The sequence below is a fragment of the Perissodus microlepis genome, chromosome 9, assembly GCF_051167445.1.
Source record: "Perissodus microlepis isolate ML-2025 ecotype Zambia chromosome 9, ASM5116744v1, whole genome shotgun sequence".
Taxonomy (NCBI): Eukaryota; Metazoa; Chordata; class Actinopteri; order Cichliformes; family Cichlidae; genus Perissodus; species Perissodus microlepis.
The window spans coordinates 12,589,110-12,612,734 of NC_140469.1; the positions used below are offsets into that span (position 1 = coordinate 12,589,110).

The 23,625-nt window shown below is 38.5% G+C and overlaps 1 protein-coding gene across 2 annotated transcripts in view; it reads left to right on the forward strand.

Annotated features, from left to right (window-relative positions):
- ctnnd2a (catenin (cadherin-associated protein), delta 2a) overlaps positions 1–23,625 on the forward strand; it is a 247,700-nt gene that overhangs the window by 172,183 nt on the left and 51,892 nt on the right. For both annotated transcript variants that reach the window (XM_084939063.1, XM_084939064.1), the window contains exons 14-15: positions 6,583–6,796; positions 16,142–16,328. In XM_084939063.1, coding sequence (XP_084795189.1) covers positions 6,583–6,796; positions 16,142–16,328 — 401 coding nt within the window. The remainder of the gene's footprint in view (positions 1–6,582; positions 6,797–16,141; positions 16,329–23,625) is intronic.

Genomic DNA, 23,625 nt, shown 5'->3' on the forward strand with positions numbered 1-23,625 from the left:
AAGCGGTCCTCTGCCAGCTAAAATTACCTTTTAGGGTTCAGTGACTTTAACCAGAACAACAGTCGTCCTTGTCAAAGAAGCTCTGTGAGCTTTAAAAATGCTTTAAATACAAACGGATCGGGAATTTTGTTGTTGTTGTTGTTACGAGATGTTTTGCTGCTGAACCTCCAGAGCAGTATTTTTAACATCCATATTAGCAGCATACTATGGTAAGGTCAGGTAACTACGGACAACTTTTAGCTCAACTCATATTGGTTACATAATGTTTTACATAGAAACAGAGGAAAATTCTTACTTCCTTCAGGTTTTCATAACTCATATTTTTTTCCTTTTATCTCATTATATTATAAAACCTAATTTTCATGATAAATCAATTCATTTCAATCAAAGGTAAATATAAAATAAATGATCATAACTGTCACTGCTTCATAATTACTATTAGTATCATTATGATTTGCTTGGATGTTTAATAACATTCTCTTTTGTTGCACAAATCAGTTGTATCTTTTCTCATCTTCAGAGTTGTAAGAAAGTGACTTTTTTCTTTCATTTTAAACAAGCGAGAGTTTAAAATGTCTGTATGACTATCTTTGCTTTATTACAAAGGCTTCCAAACACATGAAGTGGCATTAAATTGTCAATTGTATTCTCTCCTGCTTATCAGCAGACAAAAGGAAAAATGTGTTATTAACACTTTGAAGCAAAGACAAAGACCAGCAGGGGCGTACGTTGATTAGCATTACTTCAATCCAGTTACACACATGGGCTTTTTTATGACCCGGTCTGTGCCTGTAATTTCAAAAGAGAGGTGAGGTTTCATTTGATGGAGTTTTGTCCATGACGGTCCCTTCTTCTCTTTAACCACAGGAAACATAATGGCACTGCTAACTTCCTGGATTTTTATCCACATTATTTGTTCATTTTGACTTCTCCAATCACCCAGCAGGGAAGTAGACAGGTCTATATCAGGATGAGTGCGTTGCATGATTACAAGTGTAATTTTATATGTCGGTGAATTCAAATTAACAATCAGAGGAAACATTTATTTGCAGAGTAGTGCCAGGATTTTAGTGCAAGGGGAAAATTCCTGTCTTTTTTTTTGTATTTCGCCTTTACTTCACATTTCCTGTCATAATTTTTTTAGCTCACATGTACGTCACATTTTCATAGGAACTCACCCAATTACGTTAGCAATATTACATGTATGTCACATGGATGGATTTGTGTTTGTTTGTAGGATTATCTGATACCATAATATCCTGACAGGAGTAGTAGGATATAAATTTCGTTAACAATTAAGGTCACGGTTTTGTTTGTTTTCAATGTTGAAGGTTAGATTGTGTAACAAAGACACAGTTTATACATTGTATTTTCTGCTGCTCAAATTTGGCAGACTACTAAAGGACAATGAGCTGTGAATGGTTTTAGCGAGTCACATTTCCCAGATTTTTTTTTGTGCTCCCTAATTTACTTCAAAGCTCTGTATTGACTTTTTTTTCCAGAAATTATACTGGCTATTAAATTCAAAAAGTTGAAATCACAGCTTTTTATAACTGTCTATTCATTTTATATTGTCTAATCTGTGTGTGTCATTCCAAAATCACTACTGGTATTTAGGAAATTAAAAGCTTCTCTAACAAAATAATAACTATTTCATTTTGTATTGTTGTAGCAGGTGATTTAAGACATTACTTGACAGCACTAAGATTTCTTCTTTTTGGCTATAGTGAAAAGGAACCTTGTGATTTATTTATTTATTTTTGTCATTTGAAATATTATTGCATTAAGTTGTGATTTCCTGCCTCACTTTATATACATATATATATGTATATGTATATATTAAAGCATTGTTTTAGAAAGATAATGTACAGGAAGTCCTGCATTGTAGTATTTACTTGGTTCTTGAGACATACAGTGACATGTATGTGAAAGTAAATGCTTTTTGCAGCTATTTGTTATGACCCTGGATTAAGAGGCTTATATTCTCTTATTTTCAGTCACAGTGAGCAGCTGAATACAGCCACAGTATGGCTCCTATTCATTGCTAAAGACATAATCTGTAGCAGCAAATACAAGTGGAAAGATAGAAACAGAAACCAGAAAAAAATAAGTTTTTAAAAAGAAAGAAGAAAATTATTGGCGAAAAAACAAGAAAATATTTCCCTATGATATCTTGGAACTGGTACATAAGATGACACAATGTTTTGTTTCTTGGTTGATGACATTTATATGTGCTTGTGTACACATGTTTCAACACAGGTATGAGTGGACATTTTAGATTAGATGTGTCAGTGTGAGCATGTTTTAATTTACAGTTATATGTATGGATATTTTTCTTTTTCCTACACAAATACTGCGAGCAGGAAAGAGAAGTCAGATATACAGAAAGTGAAAGAGAGAGAGAGAGGCTGTGTTTCGTGTGTGTCTGTGTTTGATAAGGTAGATGGAGGTCTGGCTGCAGCCTAGACTGCAGAGGCAGCTTGCCAAATTCATCTTCAGCATCATTTATAGCATTTTTAGACACATACACAGTACAAATGCTGTATCATCCACACGCATAACTAAATTCACACCTACAACCAGTTATATGCTGTATATTTCCCACATAGTGAATTAAAACAGAACCATTGACATGGCAGCTAATAGATTTCCTTTGGGTATGCAAAACACAGGCTCACAGTCTCAACCTGAGCTTTAGTTACATCAGTAATTCATTTTGGGTTGCAGCCATATCAATATCCATTTATCCAACAAGCGGCTTGATGGGGGACGAATGTGACCCCTGACTCTTTGTCATTTCTCAGCCTCAAAAGAATCAGGCTTTAGATTTTTAGGCCGTGAACTCTACAAATGCTGTAAATATCTGTTCAGTAGACATGAATGTGGAAGATGAGAAATGCAGCAAATGATTCTTAATGATGCTGCAGAAGTAGTATATGTTTCTGTCCCTCTTCACAGCGTATTTTCCACTTAGCTTATCCCCCTTATGTACATTTAGGTTAATAAGTTGGTTTTAAATCAAACTGTATGTACGTGTAGTTAAAGTGCAGACTTTCAGCTTTACTTCAAGGGATTTAGCACGAACCTATGGATATCACTAAACACTGTGTTTCCTCCTTTGAGATGCTCTGCCACTGCCAAGCCTTTACTGCAGCTACCTTCAAATACTGCTTGTTGGGGAGTGTTTCTTTGTACAGGTTCAGTGGGTTCAGTTCAGGCACTGATCATTGAAGGCTACTGCATGTCTTTGCCTTAAGAAACTCTTGTGTTGCTTTGGGAACATGTTTTTGGCCATTATCTATTAGATGTTTTCTGGAATAGTTTAATGCATTTCTGTTACTGACTGTAACCAGTTGTTATCTGTTAACATTCATAAAGGCATCTTTTGAGCCAACTTTAAAGACTTTGAGAGTCCTTGAAAACATCCTTGACGTGGTTAGAGGTTGTGAAGGATTTTTCTTAACCAAGGAAAGAATTCTGCAATCAACCACTGTATTTGCCATCTGTGGACTTCCAAGCCTGTTGATGTTGTTGAACTGGCTGGTGCATTCCTTTTGAAAATGGTTGCAGTTCCTATGCAGTTAATCGAATACTTTTATTAAAACCGTTGAAGTAAAGCTGAAAGACGCTTTAATCACATTTTGATTTTCCTAAAATGGTGAACCTAACTGTAAGTGTTGCAAAAGTACCAGCAACATACTTTAATTAAAAATATTTTACTCTATAATTCACTCTAATTTTTAAAGAATGTGTTAACGTTTTATAAGGTTTCTATTAAGTTACCTAACAGAGCCACCCTCTGTTATTTGCTTTCAAAAAGTATCCTTCAAATTTAATATACATCTGCTTTAAGGTAGGTTGTGCCCAGGACTTAATAAAACGAATTAATAACACATACATTGCTGCTGTGAGGAATAGTGTTTGCTCTGTTTTCTCTGTTAGCTACCTCGTCATACAACAAAGCCTCCAGTATATTTGTTACAGTACATTTTCACAGCTGTGAATTTTTATGCTGATAACTCTATGAGAATTAGCTGTGTCCCTGCCTCAGAACAATATTAGGTAGCCATAGGTTAATGGTTTATTTGGCCCAGTTTAAAATTCTCAAGAGGGAAATGTTAGCCCTGGGCCAAAAACTCAATTAACCAAAGGTTGGAAGGCTCTAAATTGCAGTTAGCCCTAGGCTAAGTGTCAAGTGAAGACAACACAACCCCTTGTATGTGTGTATGCTTGCCTCTGTGTGTGAATACATAAACGGTTAAAAGGTGTGACACATCTCCTCTCTGTCTGCACACTCACATGCACCCTGTCTGGAGCTAGTGGTTAATGCTGAAGTTCCATATGTGGTTAGTCATAAACGCTTGTTAAGCTTCACGTGACACCGTCTCAGGTGCGTGACACCCATGTATCCCAGTGCCGGCTTTCATGCTGGCAGCATCTCTGATTCTCACAATCTCAGCTGTCACCACTGCTAACTGTTACCACGGCAAAACTGTCGCTATGGGTTACCAATAGCCGTGTCCACCGCAGAAGAGCGTGAGACAAAGACAAATCAATCAGCGCTTCTAATCTTCTTTACATGAGGAGCAGGCACAGAGGTATTGCCAAGCCTTGTATGTAGCTCAGAGGCAATACAAAGTGGAATAACAGATTAAGTGTGACATAAACACAAACAGGGAGAGGTGCACAAATTAGCATGGGGAAGGAAAAGGGGAACAGGAGGAGGGGAAGAAGAGCAGAGGTGGGGACTAGAGGGCGTAAGAGGGGCAGCAAATCAGGTTGAGGAAATTGTATGGCCAATCTAGCAAGGTTATTTTGCCATTCACTGACTTCCTTAATCCATTTTAATTGAATAGATAAGCAAAGTCATTTTGCTCGATAAACTCCTGCTGTGTCATGAAACACCCACATCCTCTTTGCCCTCCATTTCTCATGCTTTCTCTTTCTTGTGTCACCCTCACTCTCGCTTTCTCTCTTCTTATGTGCATCTTTATTATCATTGGTTTTTGCTTGCACTTGTATGCACACCTATTTTTGACTTGATCATGCTAAAAGTATGAGTCCGAGTGTGCGAGAGCCAAAAAATGAAACAAAAAAAAGCCTTGGAAGTCCATTCATGTCTTATTGCTCGTCTGCGTAGTAAAATCCATCCATCTGGTGCTTCACAATGAAGCAGGCATTACTAATGAAGTATTTTCTATATTTAATGTCCCATGTTTAGAGGAGAACGTGCTGAAAAATATTAAAGGGTTTCAAAAAGTCTGAATATGCATCTAACTGTGAAAAACTGGAGTTATCTGGTTGAGTAAGTCTGTCAGTTGCAGTGCTCAAGAGATTAAATAAAAGTGGAAGCATGAGGGACACACTCTCTCTCTCTCGTTTTCTCTCTCTCTGTCTCACACACTAGTTGCTCCATCCTTGTTTCGACTAGTCTCCTGGAGATCTCAGCAGCCTGTTTCTAGTGATTAGCGCAACACCCCTGTCGACTGGACCAAACACAGGCTGATTTAAGCTCTTTGGCCCCCTAAGGCTGATGAAGATCCCTGCAGTGGAGAAGTGATGTGGGAGGTTTAAAAACCACCAGCATAGGGAGAGAGCAATATGTGTCGCGCCATGGGGGGAAGGCATTATGTGTAACGCCAGAGTGCCCTCATTGTGATCCCTACTGGGCTAACAGTCCTGACTGCCTCGCCCTCTCACAGAATCGAGATATAATCATAAATCTAAACTGATTGACTTGGTTTATTTCTCGAACTGTGGCCAAGCATGTTTCTCTTTATGTGTATTTACAAGGCAAAAGTAGTAGCAGACACAAGGCAAGCAGTGTAGCTGGGTACAGATTTGCTGTGCAGTTAGGTGAGTCTTCATGTACAGTTTACAGAAGTGTTCAATTAATTAAATTTTTCCCTGCTATGCCTGCCTTTTGGTGGCTGAAATACACATTTAAAATAAATCAAGGTAACAGATGCATGGTTTTGGAATGTGTGTGTTACACGCCTTCTTAAAAAGGATAAACAACCACTAGTCACTGAATCTGTGGAGGCTGCCATGATTGCCTTTCATCTTTTAGTCATTAAGATAAAAATTTGACGTTAGTTTTCCAATCCATAAGTGAACTGTTCATGCATATCAATTATCATATGCAAAAAAAAATGTGATAAAAGGAAACAAAAACCTAAGAAGGGAGGGCAACCACACAGAAAAAGTGCCGGGTAACGTGCAGATTCTATAACATACAGGCACACACAAGCAAGCTTATTCTTCCCTAATCAGTGTAATTAAGTGTCATTTTTTGTTAAAGCCCAGTCATTAGTATCTTTAATTAGCCCACATTGTGCTGTTAATCTGATTGGCAGGACTGACAGACACTGGAAGCTGTATACACACATGCGCACACAAACACACATTATACACACTGTGTACGAAGTAGCATAGATAAATAACCAGCCATCAGGAGTACAAGATATTAAAATTTCAGCATTGAAAAAAATATTCTCTACAATACTTCTTGCTGCTGAGTTTTATTAATATATATTATTCATTTACGACAGATTTGATTAATTCGATTTCTTTGATACTCAGATCCGTAGACAGGGAGGCATCCAGCTGCTCGTTGATCTACTGGACCACAGGATGAGTGAGGTCCATCGCAGCGCCTGCGGAGCCTTGAGAAACCTGGTGTATGGCAAGGCCAATGATGAGAACAAAGTAACCCTGAAGAACTGCGGGGGGATTCCTGCCTTGGTCCGCCTGCTGAGGAAGACCGGAGATGTGGAAATCAGAGAGCTAGTCACAGGTACGCTGTCTGTGACAAATTTTACTTCAGCTCCTAGCGTGTACAGTATATCAGTTATTTTCCAGCATGGCTCTGGTTATGGCCTCGGGAGAGATTTTAATGGAATATGTTTGTGTGTGTGTGTGTGTGTGTGTGCAATTCCCATGTTTATGTGAATGTGTGGATAGAATTTGATATGTGAGGATGCAAGGATCTTTCAAGCTGCTCTACATACCACACACCTACACTAAAGCTGCTTTAGGAAAGAATCTTTCAGCCAGCAAAAGGAAAAAAATTTGACTTTCTTTCTGTCTTTTTTGGTATTGATATTGTATGTGTCTTTCATTCGTTCGTCTAATTGTGGTTTTACTTCATATTTAGTGACTTAAGTGGTCTCGGTTGGCCATGACAGCACCTGTAACCGTTTTGGCTTAGTGAATGTAGTTCTTCATACATTCAAGTTTTAGTGAATTAGTGTTCGTCAGAAAACTTTACTATTCACCAAACCAAGGCTGTTCATCTTCTTTACGTGCACAACTATTTCACATTCCACTTGAATGATAACATTCAGTCACAGTTGTCCTCAGCAGCCATGACTTGTATGACTCTTGCAAAGAATGCCAACAATCTTTGTGAATGTTATTTATTCTCAGGAGTGTTTTGTTAAGTGTCCCTTTTGACATATTTTATTAAGACGTGTAAGATGTAATGCAGTGCATGTTTATGGGGGGGGGGTTATTGTTTTTTGTTTGCATTAATTGTTATTGCATGTCTGCAATGATAAAAAGGTGAATATGCCCACCTTGCATTCAAATTCTTGCTTAAAGTGTAATTTAAAGCCCCACACTTGTAGCAGGAATCAATCTTGTTTTAACCTTGAGGGAATGAACACTACAAACTAGCTGGTGCAGTTGAAACACACATTGCAGCAGTGCATACACCCACACGCACAAACTTAATACCGTGCACGCATACAAGCGTTTATGCAAATACACATTCAAATATGTTTAGGCAAAAAATGTATAGATTAAATTTAAACACCCACATAAGGTGTTAGATAATAACGCAGATAATACACATTTGAGCTGATATAATCTTTTTTTCCAATATGCCTCCCACTGAGAATTCAATATTGTACTAGAGGAGTAGCAAATAGTAACACAACACTGCACCCCTCGCTGCTTAAAAGAAAAAGAAACACATAGATGCTTGTGCTTACACACAAGCAAACATCTAGGATATATGGAATTTCAGTGGTCAGCTAGTTATTTTCCAGTATGACATTGGCAATATTGATGAAACATAGTGTCTGTGAATTATGCTTATACAGCTATGCCACACAGGGGGTTCTTACCCGTAAAAGGCTGATGGGGTATTGTCATCCTGCCAGCATGGACACCCAAGTTTGTGAATGTGATAACTTGAGCATGAGACGACGTAGGATTTTTAAATCCATACCATAGGTACAGAAACTGAAAGCCTCAGATGAGTTCAAATCCCAGTGGCCTTGACTTCAAGGTCAGAGGTCAACTTTTCTAAAAATCACCTGGGATTTTTACATTAATATGATACGTGCGTCTATGAGGAGGCTGAGAGGCAGCACCGGGAGCTGCCAGTATTTTTTTGTAATCCCTCATTCAAATTAAAACCTTTAACTAGGGACATTTTTTGATGCAGTCACATCAGCCACAACACAATTTGATTGAGTTCTCCACTTTCAGAAATAAAATATGCTAATATATAATATGCAGAACTACTGAGATTTACCCGTGTGCTGTTTTTGTCTGCTGAACTCTTGATTGTGTAGGAAGATTTCATGGACAGGCAGAGTTTAAGTGCACTATAGTAAGATTTATACATTATGTTAATACACTAGATTAGATCACTTCATGTGGCGACATATATATTATAAATACTGTCCTGTAATGCATGATTATATAGGACCATGTCTATTTTTGAATTTTCTCATATTTTTGGTATCAGCTGCACAAAAGGTACATTACATTATCTTGCTGCTCAAACTGTGAATTGTCATAAGTGGGGATCTGAATGTTAGCAGCCTAAAAGATTTCCTATAAGCAGCTCTCACCAGCAACTTGTACATCGATTCCTGTGATAAAACATGAAAGAGCCAATACCTTTCTTTCATCTGTTGTCCTTCACTCGCATCTTTTGTTATCTCGTGTCTGCTCGCTTCACATTTTTCTTTCCCTTTGTCGGTGTGTGCGCTGGATTTTTATGTGATTCCACGCTTGTTTCATGTTGAGCTGGACTGTGGGTATCTGCACTTGTCTCACCATTGTTTTTCTACATTTGGCCTCTTTGTTACACCTGGTTAGTCCTGAGATAACAGAGACATGTGCAAGCTCATACAAGTAGATTTAACAGTTTCAGAGATAAAGCAGACCCATTGACTCAAACACAAAAATACACAAAACCTTCTAAAACACCCATAAAGCGCATTCACACAGAATACTAAACTAAAGTCAGTAGGGCCCCCTCATGCTCAATTTGACCTCTGTCTCCGTTGTTACTTAGCACAACAGAGCTCATCTTTAATCACACATTCAAAAATCCATCCCACTAGGTCACCTGCTCTCTGAGGGGGAAGAGAACCTGGTGGATCACAATACTGACAGCTAGCAAGCAAGTGCACAGTTTTTTTCTGTCCTTTTACAAACCCCTGAGATATCGATAACAGCTCGCTAGACGAGGGTAGAGAAGGAGGAAGGAAGTCTGGAACCTTTTCACTGTTAATGATATCCTCATAACAGGTTGTGTGGCGGCAGGCAATCTCTGCTGCACTAAAAAACAAGCTTTGTTTATATTCAAGATAAAGAAGTAAGAATGTCATTACAAAAAGGCTTCTTTTTTTTTGATGTCTTTCTTTTACATGTCTGTGATGATAAAAACGTGCTGGAGAGACTAAGATACAGAAAACAGCTTGGGGAAGGAATGTCTGTGGTCTGTAAGCAGATTAACCAGTGAATAAAATTCACTGCAAGTCATACCGCATCATGTTTTGTGCTCTGACTTTTATAAATAGTCATCTCACACAGACAGACATGCTCTGTGAAATTCTATCTCTGCTTCCCCCGTTTCCTGACTCTTCCTGTCTTTGCCCTTCCCTATCTGTGATTCAGTGTCATGCATGAGTCTCCCCTGTTGTCTGTTTCCTCTGGTACTTGGAATTAAACTCCACATTTTAAATGCTTTCACGACAGTACAGCCATATTTTGAAGTCTGTCTTAATTTGCCTCGCGTAACACCCTGCTGTTGCTGTAATTCACGTCTAAGAAGTGTTGCATAATTATTCTGGAATTCAGTTAGGTTGATGTTGTCTGTCACAAATACAGACTACAGGTAGTTAATTATGTAAGTGGTGATTTATGCTGTCCTGGCCATTGACACAATCCTACCAGTTTAAGGCAGTTTTAATAAAAGCTGTGTTACAGAGCTTGTGTAGTTAAACGTTTTCAGCCTCAATTTTGTAAAATAAAAATGTAAAAATGAAGTATGTCTGTAGCGCAAAGAACAAAAATGAAGGGCTAAAGGCAGGTGACAATTTTGAGAGAAAGTGTCCAAAAATGGTGAACTGGGAGGATTAATGCTGAGACTCTGGTAATATCTGGACCATATTCACTGACTTATAATCCAGGTGCTGTTGGACAGAACTAATGTTGTTGGACTGTATTTGGGTTGAGCGGTTATCAGATGAAATTGTGTGACTCTATAGCAACTCTTTCGGTAGATCAGTGCTGAAAACTTTGCAGTTAAAACATGTTACGGAAGAGCTAATGATACTAATGCTCTGTAACTACATGTTAGTGTCTCTGCTCTCGGATGCTTTGCTGTGTCAAATTTTATTCTACTCAAAGTCTAACCTTTAATTCTACTTGACGGCCAAATAATTTGAAAGTAAACAATGACTGTCACTAGGAGAGATTGATCTAGGATTGTGTCACCCTATGCTGCCCGTAGACATGGCTGTCAAAAGCCAAACTCAAAAAAATGCCAGTATTGTACCAATTCTGCTTTCTTATTACGCCTATGTTGATCCATCCTTCTAATTTGTAATTACAGAATCTTTTCAGAATCAGGCATAAAGTTTTGTTTTTTTGTTACTTTTGGTGATTGGAAAAACCTTCCCTTTAACTATTTACCCTATCTCTCTGTTGGTTCTGAAGTTTAAATTTAGACAAGCTTTATTGGCTTCCTTGGTCTGAGCGTGAGGTAGATAGGATGAAGTCAAGGCTTCTGGGCCTGTCAGTCAAAGTCTGGTCGATGCAGAGGCTTCGGATGTCAATAGGAGATGCTATCCTTACTCATGGGCTCACCTTGAATGCAGTGGACCATGACTACAGTTTCTGTTGCTGCCTCCTCTGAAATGGCTGAGGGGAGAAGCAACTGCTGAAGACAGCTGTATCCAAAAAGTTTCCATTTGGACAAATCTTCTCAGATTATTATAATTAGTACTTCTCAGTACTTCCATTAGTCACCATCTAATCTGCTTCCTCTCTATAAAAAACTGCACACGGTAGCTTCTCTCAGCTATGACGCATATCACAATGCATGTTTCTGTGAATTGCATTGAACATGAAAACAATATGCTTACATATATTCCGCTACATAAGCAAGCGCTCATTTCCAGAAGTCAGTTTGGTAATGAGAATAAAAGCTATGAGAAATGCAGCAGAGAATAACTGCATGTGTACAGAAGTGACTGACTGACTTTTCCACTGTTGCAAGGTTATGTTAAAAACAGCCCAACAATGTTGAATTATACTGCTGTACTCACAAATACAGTTCCTGTTACTTGAAGGCATAAAATATTTTCTATTGTCAACGTCTAAATCCCCAAGCTCCAAATGCTGCTGTTATTCAAGAAATTTCAATGCAGCCTTTTCACTGTGAAATTCTCTGGTGGTAATAAAATCTCCAGTATTGGCAGTGGCAGTTTACCCACAATACATGATTTTACCTTGTGCTGCCAAAGGTATTCAGCAAACCTACCGCTGAAATGAAGGTTCGATGACTCTGGGGTTAAGTCAGCAATTGCTAGCCTGCTGTCTGAAAACGTTACCCCAAATCACTATTTTATTTTATGTTATTTTATTTATTTATTTACCGTTTTTTTCATTCACAGATTTTTATAGACAAAACAGCCATGCAATTTGTCATCTCTGGCATTGCTCATCACCAGGTTGTGACCCAGCAGCTAACTAATTCGCAGTGAGCTGCACAAATGAAGGCTGTTTAATAAAACATCACCACTTGAGGCCTAACAGGTCTCATTCTTCCCTTACAAGTCACATTCTCATTTATTCATGAATTCATGCAATCATCTCCTCTCTCCCCCAAACCACCAGGCTCCTAGGAAACTGTCTGTCAAATGTCTAAAGGGAACTAGTCAGAGAGGGATGGGGTATAAGGACAAGGAAAGAGAAAAGAAAAAAAGCGCAGACACATGCACTCACAGGCACACAAGCTTGAAGTATGATGTCACTGTCTGTTGGTCACTTGATGTTATACCCATAAGGACATTGAGTTTAGTGAAGCATTACATATCTATGTTTCTAGAGCAGACAAGTCTGTGTAAGTGTGGTTGCTGGTGTGTCGATGTATCAGCCTTAAATTTGCAGAATATTGGACAGTGGCCGGTACAATGTCCTTGCCCCAGAAAAAAACTGAGCACTGCATCCTTTTACGTATCTCCTTTTAATCAGTGTTTTTGTCCATTCGCGCCTGCACGAAAATCAACGTGTCGCTTCCTGAGCATGTATTGTGTCTCAATGTGTGTTTGTTTAGATGCATTGGCCCGAGCAGATAAAGAAAGGCTTGCTGAGTGCTGCTTCTTGTCAGCTCATCAAAGACAACACTGTTTTAACCTGATTGCAATCATACACTGAAAACACTTACCACATGACAAACAGACCGACGCGGGAAAAAGAAGCAGAGAGAAATACAGAAGATGTTTGACAGCATTCAGCTTTATAAGTCAAGTGTTTTGCTGAATGTGTGTCTTCACTCTGAGGTGGCAACATAGTGTGTGCATGCTTGCATATGTTTGAGCTTATTGCCTTATTTTATTTTATTTTTTTTACTTTGATTTGAGAAGAGCCTGTGTGAATAGCAGGATTAAGTGGAAAGACAGAAAGTTGAGATGTGAAACAAGAGGCTGATTAGTGAAAGTGAAGGCAAATGTTACCACACTCACACTCACATGCCTTAGTACAAGCTCTTGATTGCTGCCAAGCAGCATACAAGGTCATTGTGTTATTATCACCCTCCTTCTCTTGTCCTCTCAAGCTTGCTTCCTCTCATTCTCTCTTGCCCTCTCTCACACACACTAACTCTTCTCTGAAATTCCCAATTACATCTCCCCGTCTCTACTTTTAGCTTTCTTCTTGTATAAACTTATATATAGTCTTATGCATATTCCATCTAATCATTTGCTTTCTGCAGTGGTCTATTAAGTCTAAATTATTAAATATTAATTAATTTGGGTTTAACAGCTGTGCATTTGTAATTAAGAATTAACCCACTGGCTAAGTAACACTGGCATTTGCTTTCTCACTGCCCTTCCTTGTCTATTCTCTGGCCTCATTTTCTTCCAATCCCTTTCCCTGAGATTGACATTATGACCGTATGTAGTAGAGCATAGTGTAAGGCTTCAAGACTGGCATTGCTTTGGGCAATGCAAAGCTGGCTGCTACTTAACATCCATTGCCTCCACAAATGTTTCAGTCAAGTGAGGCTTTATTCATATTAGTCCACAGATGACAGTTTATTTTTCTAGCCCTTTATTATCTTTATTTTCAGTACCTTTATATTTATTTTTTAAAGTGCATTTTTCCTTTCAGTTCTCATGCTTGAAAGAAGTTGAACAAATTTTGTATACTTCGGGATTTTATTGTGTATATTTATTTTAAATATGCTTTATTAATTAATTGTTTGCTCCCCAACACATAATAAGTGAGGTCCAGGTTTAACTACAGAGATTTTCCACACTTGCTAGAATTTAAGAAAACAGATGCAGTCTTTATCTTTGGATTTTGCACTCAGAATTACTGAATGAACAGGACACCTTTAAGCTCACTGACAGTTTCTATGAACTGTGGGGCGCAGCATATTGTGAGTTGTGCCCATATTTTAATTGTTTGCTAACTGTGCAAATGAACGACATCTGTCATTGGAACATGCAACATCTGGTGTCTGACACGAAATACACGAGAGATGATGACCTATAGCACCACAGCTTTTTATAGTTTCTTGTAGCTTTAAAGGAGGTTGTCTCCTCTTGTTGCAATCTGTTCCAATTTCTCGGCAGTCTCTCAGCTCCTTAATCCACCAGTGCTACTGATATATCTATATTTTCTTATTTTATTTATCCCTGTCACTCTGCTTCCTATATTTTTACCTTATTGTTTTTTGCTATGTAAGAAAGTTCAATGAAAGCCACAGAAACTAACTAACATATCTAGAATGTGACAGTGCTAATGTAGCTGTATGTGCACACGTGTGTGTCTGATACGTATGAGTGTGTCACAGCTGACCAACAGGGCTACTGCTGTCACCGGTCTGTGAAAAGGCATCTGGTATCCCATCTGACAGGAAGCAAAAAAAAAAAAGTGTATTTGTGTGTATGTGTGTTTGTGTGTGTTGTATATCCATGTGTCTTTGTAGGCGATTTAGTATATCATGGATACATAAAAACATAAAAACTTGTTTTTCAGCCAGGTTATTTATATGACCATGCAGCTGTGTTTGCTGGCTTTATGTTTATGCATTGCTGTAAAATTAATTTGGTAATAAGTTTGTGTGTGTTTTGTACGACACAGCATGTGATAAATAATGCCAGTTGGAGCTTTCTCACAGTTAAGAGTCAGATTCAAAAATAAAAGTGTGGGTGGCTGACTCAAAAGTGATAAATATAGGGAGGTGCTATTGTTAGCATTTCCAGTCCTGAAAAAAATAAGTCCTCGCATGCTCTGAAAAGGTGTGTCTGAGATCAGTGTCTTTCTGCTCAAGGTTAAAAAACAGTTTTAGGTTGTTTTTATTTCTTAAAGTAATTTGCTGCCCTGACTCCCAAAATGTAGCCAAATGTATTTCACATGTACATTTCTGAACAGTGAATGGAACCAAGCACATTTTTATTAGGTTTTGGAGAGAGTTGTAGCACAGCAGTTAATGAGGTATGTAAGATTTTTTATAGAAGAGCTTAAAACTTCATTTGATGAAAATGAAACGGTTGGATAAATATTTTAGCTCTAAAAATGTATTTGATTTATGAAAGTATGAGGTTTTATTTATAAAGTTTGTAAATGTAATTTAGTCGATAAAACTTTGCAGAAAACTAAATCAACAATCAGCGTTCTTGGTGGTTTATATATTAGTGTCTTACTATTATCTAGTCAGTGTAAGTCTACATTGGCAATGACAGTTTCCACAATCCTTCATTATGATAATGATGATGAAGATGATAAGCAAACAGCATATTTGACAGTAAGCTGCTTAGATCATACCATGGCCATACTTTGACGATTCTCTTTGACCTCCTATTGTTTGGGCAGTCAATCTTAAAATGTCTTTACATACATAATTCATCTGCATCCTGGCAAGTTTCCTTCTGATTCTTTGAAATTTCCAATTGTCTGCCTTAAAAAGTAGCATCAGTTTGCATTTAAAAGATTATACAAAAGAAATTTTGGTGCACATGAAATATGGATAATGGTGGAAGATTTAGGTCAGGACATTATCCAAAGCTTGCAATCACATGTAGCACACAGCAGGAGGTAGTCTGCTTAAGATTCATTCTTGCTACAAGAAGGGTTCTGCTTGGTTTAGGCAACGGTGCTGCCTGTGTGGTGCATGCACTTGCTGGCTGTGAATTCACTGAACTATTACCAACACTGTTTTCACTTAGTGGCAGATTGGCTCAATCAGACATCACACAAACATTGTACTGGGGAGTTTAGTAGGTTAAAGACTAGTTTATGTCTGATTCATCTGCATTTAACATTTGTGTTTCTAACACGCACCTCTAATGTCTAAAGTTCAGAGAACAGTTCCCCTTTAACTGGACTAACTAAGACTTAAGGATACTCGCGGTAGGCACCCTCATGCCTCAGCCAATTAGAATGAGAGGAAAATGGAGAATGAAAAGAGAAGCACTGAGAAAGAACAAATGTAAATGCTGAGAAGATTGGTGAGCCAGTAACTGACCCGATCAGTTACATACAGAAACGTGCAGACAGAAACTAAGGATATAATAGTTATAGTAGCTACTTCGAAAAAGTTACTTACAGAACTGTCTAAACATAAATATGATAATGTTTCTTATTTTCTGAACACATTCATATGCAGGTGTGCTTTGGAACCTGTCATCATGTGATGCACTGAAGATGCCAATCATCCAGGATGCCTTGGCTGTTCTGACCAATAGTGTCATCATACCCCACTCTAACTGGGACTCCTCCCCAAATCACCATGATGACCGCAAGCTCCACATTCATACCTCCCAGGTGCTGCGCAATGCTACAGGCTGTCTCAGGTAAGCAACAGGCACTTAAAATCTTTTCTCAGGTGTTGTTTTCTTTTTCTTTTATATATCACATTATCATTTATGAAGAATTATATGTAACACACCACTTTTATTCAGTTCTGTTCAGTTTTGTTTGTATTGCACCTGTTCACAACAGTCACCTCAAGGTGTGTGTGTGTGTGTGTGTGTGTTTATACATCTACTGACAAATGTCAAATAAATGGAAAATAATTTTGCCGAAAAATCAAAGTTTCTTAATCTTCACCACTGTGCGATTATAGACACAACTTCAAACAGTATATGCATATTTTGTTCTTTTTTGTTGCTCCCTTTCACGTTCATTCACTGAAGCACATTTGCACCAATTTGTGTTGGTCACCATAGAAACAACTCCTCCACTTGCTGGGATCCTTTGTGTGTTGACTTTCTTTTTGGTGCATTGTGCCTCTAAATTGTTTCTTTGTACAGTTTGAAATCACGGAGGACAACTTACAGCTTTCATGATTACTGTGTTTATGTGCATCTCAGTATGAGAAAATAGGTTTCTATTATATTTCAGTGTGTACTCGTTAACGTCCATCCTCATGTTAGTAAAGCCTACACTTTATGTTCTACTTTGTGCTCTACTTGTGTCAGAGCAGTTACTGTAGTCTTAATTTAATATGGTGAGTTAAGCATTAAGTTAACTCACATGAAATTTTCTCCTTGCTGATCTATTTGATCCAAACATCTGTTAAGAGCCTGGCATGCAGACATGATAGTGAATATTTTTTGATCACATAATTCTTTTCTTAGATCTGCTAACCTGGCATGAAAGAGTAAAAAGTCAGGCTGATGATGAAAAAGAGCTGCAGGTGATCGTAGTAAGTAGTACAGTAAAACACTGTAAAATGCTGTAGAAGATTTGTTATTTTGGACCACATATGTATTCATATTGAATACGTGTTAAAGAAAAAAGTCAATACTGGTCTAATCTTTAAAATTAGTCACGAGACTGAAATTTTGATGTGTAACTATTTGATCACTTGCGTGCTGCTAGCACAGAAAGTTTGTCATTTGTTTCTGATCATATTTGTTGATCTGTGTACATACTCTCACACCAACCCCACAGAGATGTTTGAAAAAAAAAGTCTCCACTTGGCCAGCTCTCTTTGAGCTATGTGGGCGATCGTGGCTCAAGAGTTGGGAGTTCGCCTTGTAATCGGAAGGTTGCCGGTTCGAGCCCCGGCTCGGACAGTCTCGGTCGTTGTGTTCTTGGGCAAGACACTTCACCTACCATCGGCCCTTCTGGCCAACAGAAGGGCCGATGGCGTGATATGGCAGCCTTGCTTCTGTCAGTCTGCCCCAGGGCAGCTGTGGCTACAACTGTAGCTGCCTCCACCAGTGTATGAATGAATGGGTGGATGACTGGGTGTGTAAAGCGCTTTGGGGTCCCTAGGGGGGACTAGTAAAAGCGCTATACAAATACAGGCCATTTACAAATACAGGCCATTTACCATTTATATGCTCAATGAACCACCAGTGGATTAAACCCTCACCCCACCAGCTTTGAAGATTCTTGAGCTATTTCAAATGGTTATCTTCCACTATTGCAGCTATTGAATGTATTTAAAAATGCACTAGGTAACCAAACTCGAAAAGATCCTCCAACCACCTCATTGCCACAGCTGTACACACCAACCTCAGTAAAGGAAGTGTGGAACCATTCACACTCAAGGTCCCCTCCTCCTTTGGAATGGACTGGAATGGCTTTTCTAGTCTCACTTACCAGTTTAGACTCTCAACACTTCAAGCCACTTTTTTTTCCCATATAGTCATACAGTTAAATACTTTACCTTCTATACATTCACACCTATTGCCAATTTAGAATCACCGTTTAACCTAACATGCAAGTATCTGGACTGTGGAAGAAAGCTGTGGTACCTAGTTGTACCTCATGCAGGCACAGGGCCCAGAGACCACAAGAAAAAAGGGCTTTCTTGCTGTGAGGTGACAAGGTTGTCGATTGCTGTTGAAGTTCTGACTGAGGTACAAATTGATGATCTCGCACAAGAAGTGGGGGCCAGACACTTCCAGTACAGCCTCACTAAATGTATAGGTATGCCAGGCCTGATCATTTATGGTCATCATTTGATAGCTCAGCTCCTTTCTTCACTCGTGTCTATGACATATGTACATGATTGCAAAATGATGTAGGGTGGCCTAGCCAAGTGCACTTACAAACAACCTCATCTATATTCATGGTATTCCGTATGGACAAACTGTGAATTGCACAAATGTCCAGTAACAGAAATCCTCAGTGTGTTCTGTTAACACACCCTCCAACTTTCTGTACCGTTGCTCCATTTCCTCGCTGGGGACAGTGGAGCAACTCCAGACTGGAAAAGAGCCAGGCTGCTCTCCGGAATACAAATTATCCATTGAGTTGACCCCAGCTTTATCTAACCCTTATCTCTCAACCTCAAGCACTAGCTTGGCCCACTTTCACCACCAGAGAGGTGATGTTGCATGGCTAAATGTTATTAATATTAATGTTAACTAGTATGCATATCCACCTTTTTATCCACCAATTAGGTTCTTACAGCTGCAGTACAAAAAACAAATATATAATATATTTAATAGGAAACCTAAATAATATGGGTGTGTATAGCTGTACTTGTATGGGTAAAGACTATATGGTACCTAAGTGTGATCATGAAGTTATTCTTCTGTGTAATATTTGTCAATTTTGGTATCATTTGCAGTTATACAGTGCACCACAGACTAGTTTTATATCCTAAATGGGCTATGTATCCTGGGAGCAATACTTAAATTAGACGTATTAATTGACTTTTTTAAATGCTTCTTTTAAGGCCAAATGAGCTGAGGAGTTTTCATTTCATGCTAAGCATGCTATTCACCTACGGTTGACTATTTAGCCACTTTTAGGAATGTCTGAGTAAAAACAGTGGTGAATCTAAAACATGAGCTCATCCAAAACACAGACAAACACATTTTCATCTTCAACATCTTTCTATGTTTGCTCCTGTAGTTAATTGTAGGAACTTGGTTCTACAGAGAAATAAGTTTGTGTGGGTTTTTGGATTTGTCCAACACAAGACCCAGATCCTTTCTGGTTCTTGGTTTGTTCTTTTAGCTGTTTGTTTGCCACAATAGAGTTAGATTTCCTTAAAACTTTGATGACATGACGTAGATTTTCAGCAATTTTTCCTCGCTAACTCACTAAACCATTTATAGAACTTGAGCGCATGTGTGTGTAGGTACCTAAAGATGCGGGGGAAGAAGACAAATGATGCTGTCACTGTGCTGTTCCACATTGTAAAGTTACAGATCAAATTGTAAAAGGTGCTAAAGGAGAGGGAGTACTAGAGGGCAGAAAAGGAAAAAGTTGGAAAAATTCGAACTGAGAGAATTTAGACATGGAGAACAATAAGAGAGAGACACTAACACATAGCAGTGAAGGTGTTTCTGCTTCTCTCCAGGGCAGCTTTCTATCTCACCATCTTTTCAGAGGGTTAAAGTGACATAAGACCACAGTGTTCAGGTCCCAGTGTACCTGCAGCTCAATTTCAGACCTCTCACCCCTCTTATTATCTCCTTGATGTGTGTGTTTGTGTGTTTGTGTGGCTGTGTAGGCGCATGAGAGTCCATATTTCTATGTGTACTTATTGGTGTTGCATGTACAGTATATGCTCAAGTGTGTATGTGTATGTAAATGCTAATTTGTTTCCACTATAAAGAAAAAAAACACACACACACACAGCTGTATTTCTGGTGTGCATGAATGTGTTCATTTCTGCATATTTGTTTTTGGCTCCATGCATGACGCCGCGTGTGCAATCAGACTAGCTGAGAGGATTCTTGGTCGCCTACACCAGAATTTTACACACTATTTTAAAGCTCTTTTTGCAGTTATTATTTTTGGCAATCAGTGTGTGAAAAAGTATGCATGTTGTAATCAGTCAGACTGTCCACTATGGCAAATCCTTCACAGCCCAGCACTGTTTTCCATCTTTTTACGGTGTTATCAAGCCAGACGCAAGGTCTTCTCCTCCGTTCAGAGGCTGTTTAACTCCCTTCAGGTTGCTGGTTTGTAGACAAGCAAGAAAAGAAAACAACTACCTGGTGCCTTACACACACCATTTGTATGCGTTTGCATGTTTTTGTTCTATTCATGAATGCTTTCAGCTCGTTTCCATTCAGACACCCACAGATGTGCGTAGAGGAAAGGACTGATTTTTGGTTGATCGAGAATTAAATGCGTGGTCACGAAAGAGTTTGTTTCCATATTTATTTCATGGGTATTAATAGGTTTGTTTGCATGTGTTCCATCTGGTGATGAACCCTCTGCTGCCTGTGCCCTCAATGACACACATACACACATGGCCAGACATTTATGCAGAGCCACCACACACCAGCTGTTTGAGACAAAGTCATTCAGTAGTCATTTGTTCCTTGAGCAACATTAGAAGACCATCTGTCTTCGGATTCACTCGTGTCCATGTAAATCCCATGAATGTTGCACCAATTTTATAACAACTAGAAAAAGAAAAGAAAAGAAAAGGGATTTGTGTTAAGATCAGTGACTATCAGATTGTTGCACCCTGGAGTAGAAAATCAATGTCAAATTAAAAATGTATAAGTGTCCTTGTGTTTTTAAAACAGTGCAATTGGTGGAAAACATGTCCAACTAGCAATATTTTAATAGTTGTCAAACCAGCGTCTGCAGACAGCAGGAAGCTTGTTAGTGAAATTTTTCTCACATACACATGGATGCTACTTTTTTCAGAAAATAATAATGAATTGTTTAGCGTTGTATATAAGCTAATCAACACTTTTAATGGTGGCTATATGCATACGCTGACAAACTAGAGCAATATTATATTCAAATCCTGTATTTTAATTTTGTAGAAAATCGACTGCCTAGTGGTTTAAAGATAAAGCTGTGTGACAGGGTGTTAAAAAACTGCATGACGACCAGTAAACAGTGTGCATAAGTTAACTGTAAGTTGTTTTACCCAGTTGGCTGTGGAAATATGTGTTGTATTTTTATGCCTTTATTAGACACCAACAGCAGAAACCAGGAACTTAACAGTTTATGAATTTCTTATATATTTCTTGTTGAGTTGTAATAGAAACATTTAATTCGAGTCTTTTGCTCTAATACCCTAAATGTTTTTGTGAAGTTGGACCCTTTACACACGTACAAGACACGGACGTGGTGACAGCACTTCTTTATTTTGACATTCGGTTTTACTGTGGTTTTACAATGGGACACAGACACTTGCACTCCGCTGTCACGCCGCTCTCCTTCACTCCGACTGTCACTGTGAACATATAAAGAGTCACAATCACATTCACATCTCAGCACACCTGTTCACTCCGCCCCTGCGCCGCCCCGGGAGCTCGTTGCGTCACCCCTCCTCTGCAGCCGGCCAGAGACCACACCCACGCCACAGTTTTCTTTGGATTTTGAAGGATTTCTGGGATCTACGGTTAATTAGGTGTGCTTGGTACATCTTCAATTTGATCCCTTTTAATTAACTGTCATGAACGTAATTCATTGTTTTCTTTTTCAGTTTATTCATTCCCTTGTTTTTGTTGGAATTTGATAAAAAATAAAAAATGTATGCATGCCTTTCTCTGCTTTTACTATTTTGACATTCAATCTTTTTTTCTTTATTTGTTTTTCTAAATTTGATTCCCAGAAATCATATTAATATGTCAAAACTTCTCTGCGTGATTCTCCAGACAAAAACTGTTTACTGGAAGGAAGAGAGAACTGACTGAACTTGACCATTTAATGGAAATGTTGCCGTTTTTCAAAATATTTTGAGCTGCAGTAGTCCAATGTCGTGCTTGTTTGGCACTGCCACTAAATGAACTACGCTGTTACTTCACTGCAGCTAACATTTTGAATGGGATGCTTAATCAAGTTCTGTGTCTTTTTGCTCAGTAGGTAATTATTTAATGATGCAGGCTAATGAGTTAGGCTAAATTAATGAGGAGTGACATCAGATAGGATGAACTGTAAACCTGTAATGGACTCACTAAATAGTAGAGATTACTGGTTAAATTTAAGCAGACACACACACACACACACACACACACACACACACACACACACACACACACACACACGTAATAGAAAACCTTTTCTTTCACTTTAGTGTTTTCTGAAGCCCATGCAGTCATGCAAAGGGTTTACCGTTTGTGATGCACATGTACATATATTATGTTACCAGCGTCCCTATGAAACTGGTTAAAACAAACAAGTTTGTTTAAATCTAATCTATCAAAATATTATTTAATAAAATGCTTTTTTTCTGCTGAAGAAATTCTAACCTCACTGTTTTCTCACTAAATTGTATCTAAGAGGTGTGTTGCAGAATGGTGCAATACGTCATGCTTCATTACCACTAGATTAACAGGCACATGTGCACATAAGCCATTAACACAAATGCAGAGAGTTACACACAAACTACACACACACACATACTTGAACCCATCCATGTGCAAACGCCTTTAAATAGCAGACATACAAAAGCTATTAAGCAAAGTATATAGGAGATAACCGTATACTTATAAAAATGACAGTCTGGTCTGATCATCTTAGTATTTCATAAACTACAAAAATGTGGGAAACTTCTTTTTTTGGTCTAGCCTTTAAGAGCTTCTTTTTCCACTCAGCTGCGCACAGCTGTAAACATGGCAAGGTAAATATGGAATGATGTTGGCAGTGTAGCCAGAAGAAACTGTGAAATGTGAAGAGTAACATTTGCTTTATTTTCCTGGAAATCGCTAGTTAGCGCTTCCTTCCTGACGACCTCTTGAACATCATGAAAAACCGCAAGCAATACCAATCAGAAATGTGTCATTTATAATTGCAAAGCCAAAATATTGTATAGTTGTGAGTCCATCATTAGATGCTGACTGGCTGAAGGATGAGGGAGTGTGATGGGCTTATGAAAACGTGTCTCAAGGAGGAAAAGGCAAACTTTAGTTAAGCTTCTGTCTGTGAGACAGTTGTCAGGAGAGAAAGTTTAGACTAGAGAAAGAGGGCCGTGCCTGTGAGTGATCACATATCATTGCTTGCTTAAGCGTCTACCTTCGTATTATATATGTATGCAGGTTAAAAACCTAATATTATAAAAGCTCTCAATAAAACATTCATGTTGCATTGCTAAGTGTCTTCTCTTCCACTCATGACGAGGCATCATATAAAAGAACATGATGCAAATCTCTGTAGAAGTTGACATATTCAAGGCTAAAGCCGGTGTTAAAGCAGTAAATAATTCACCCTCCC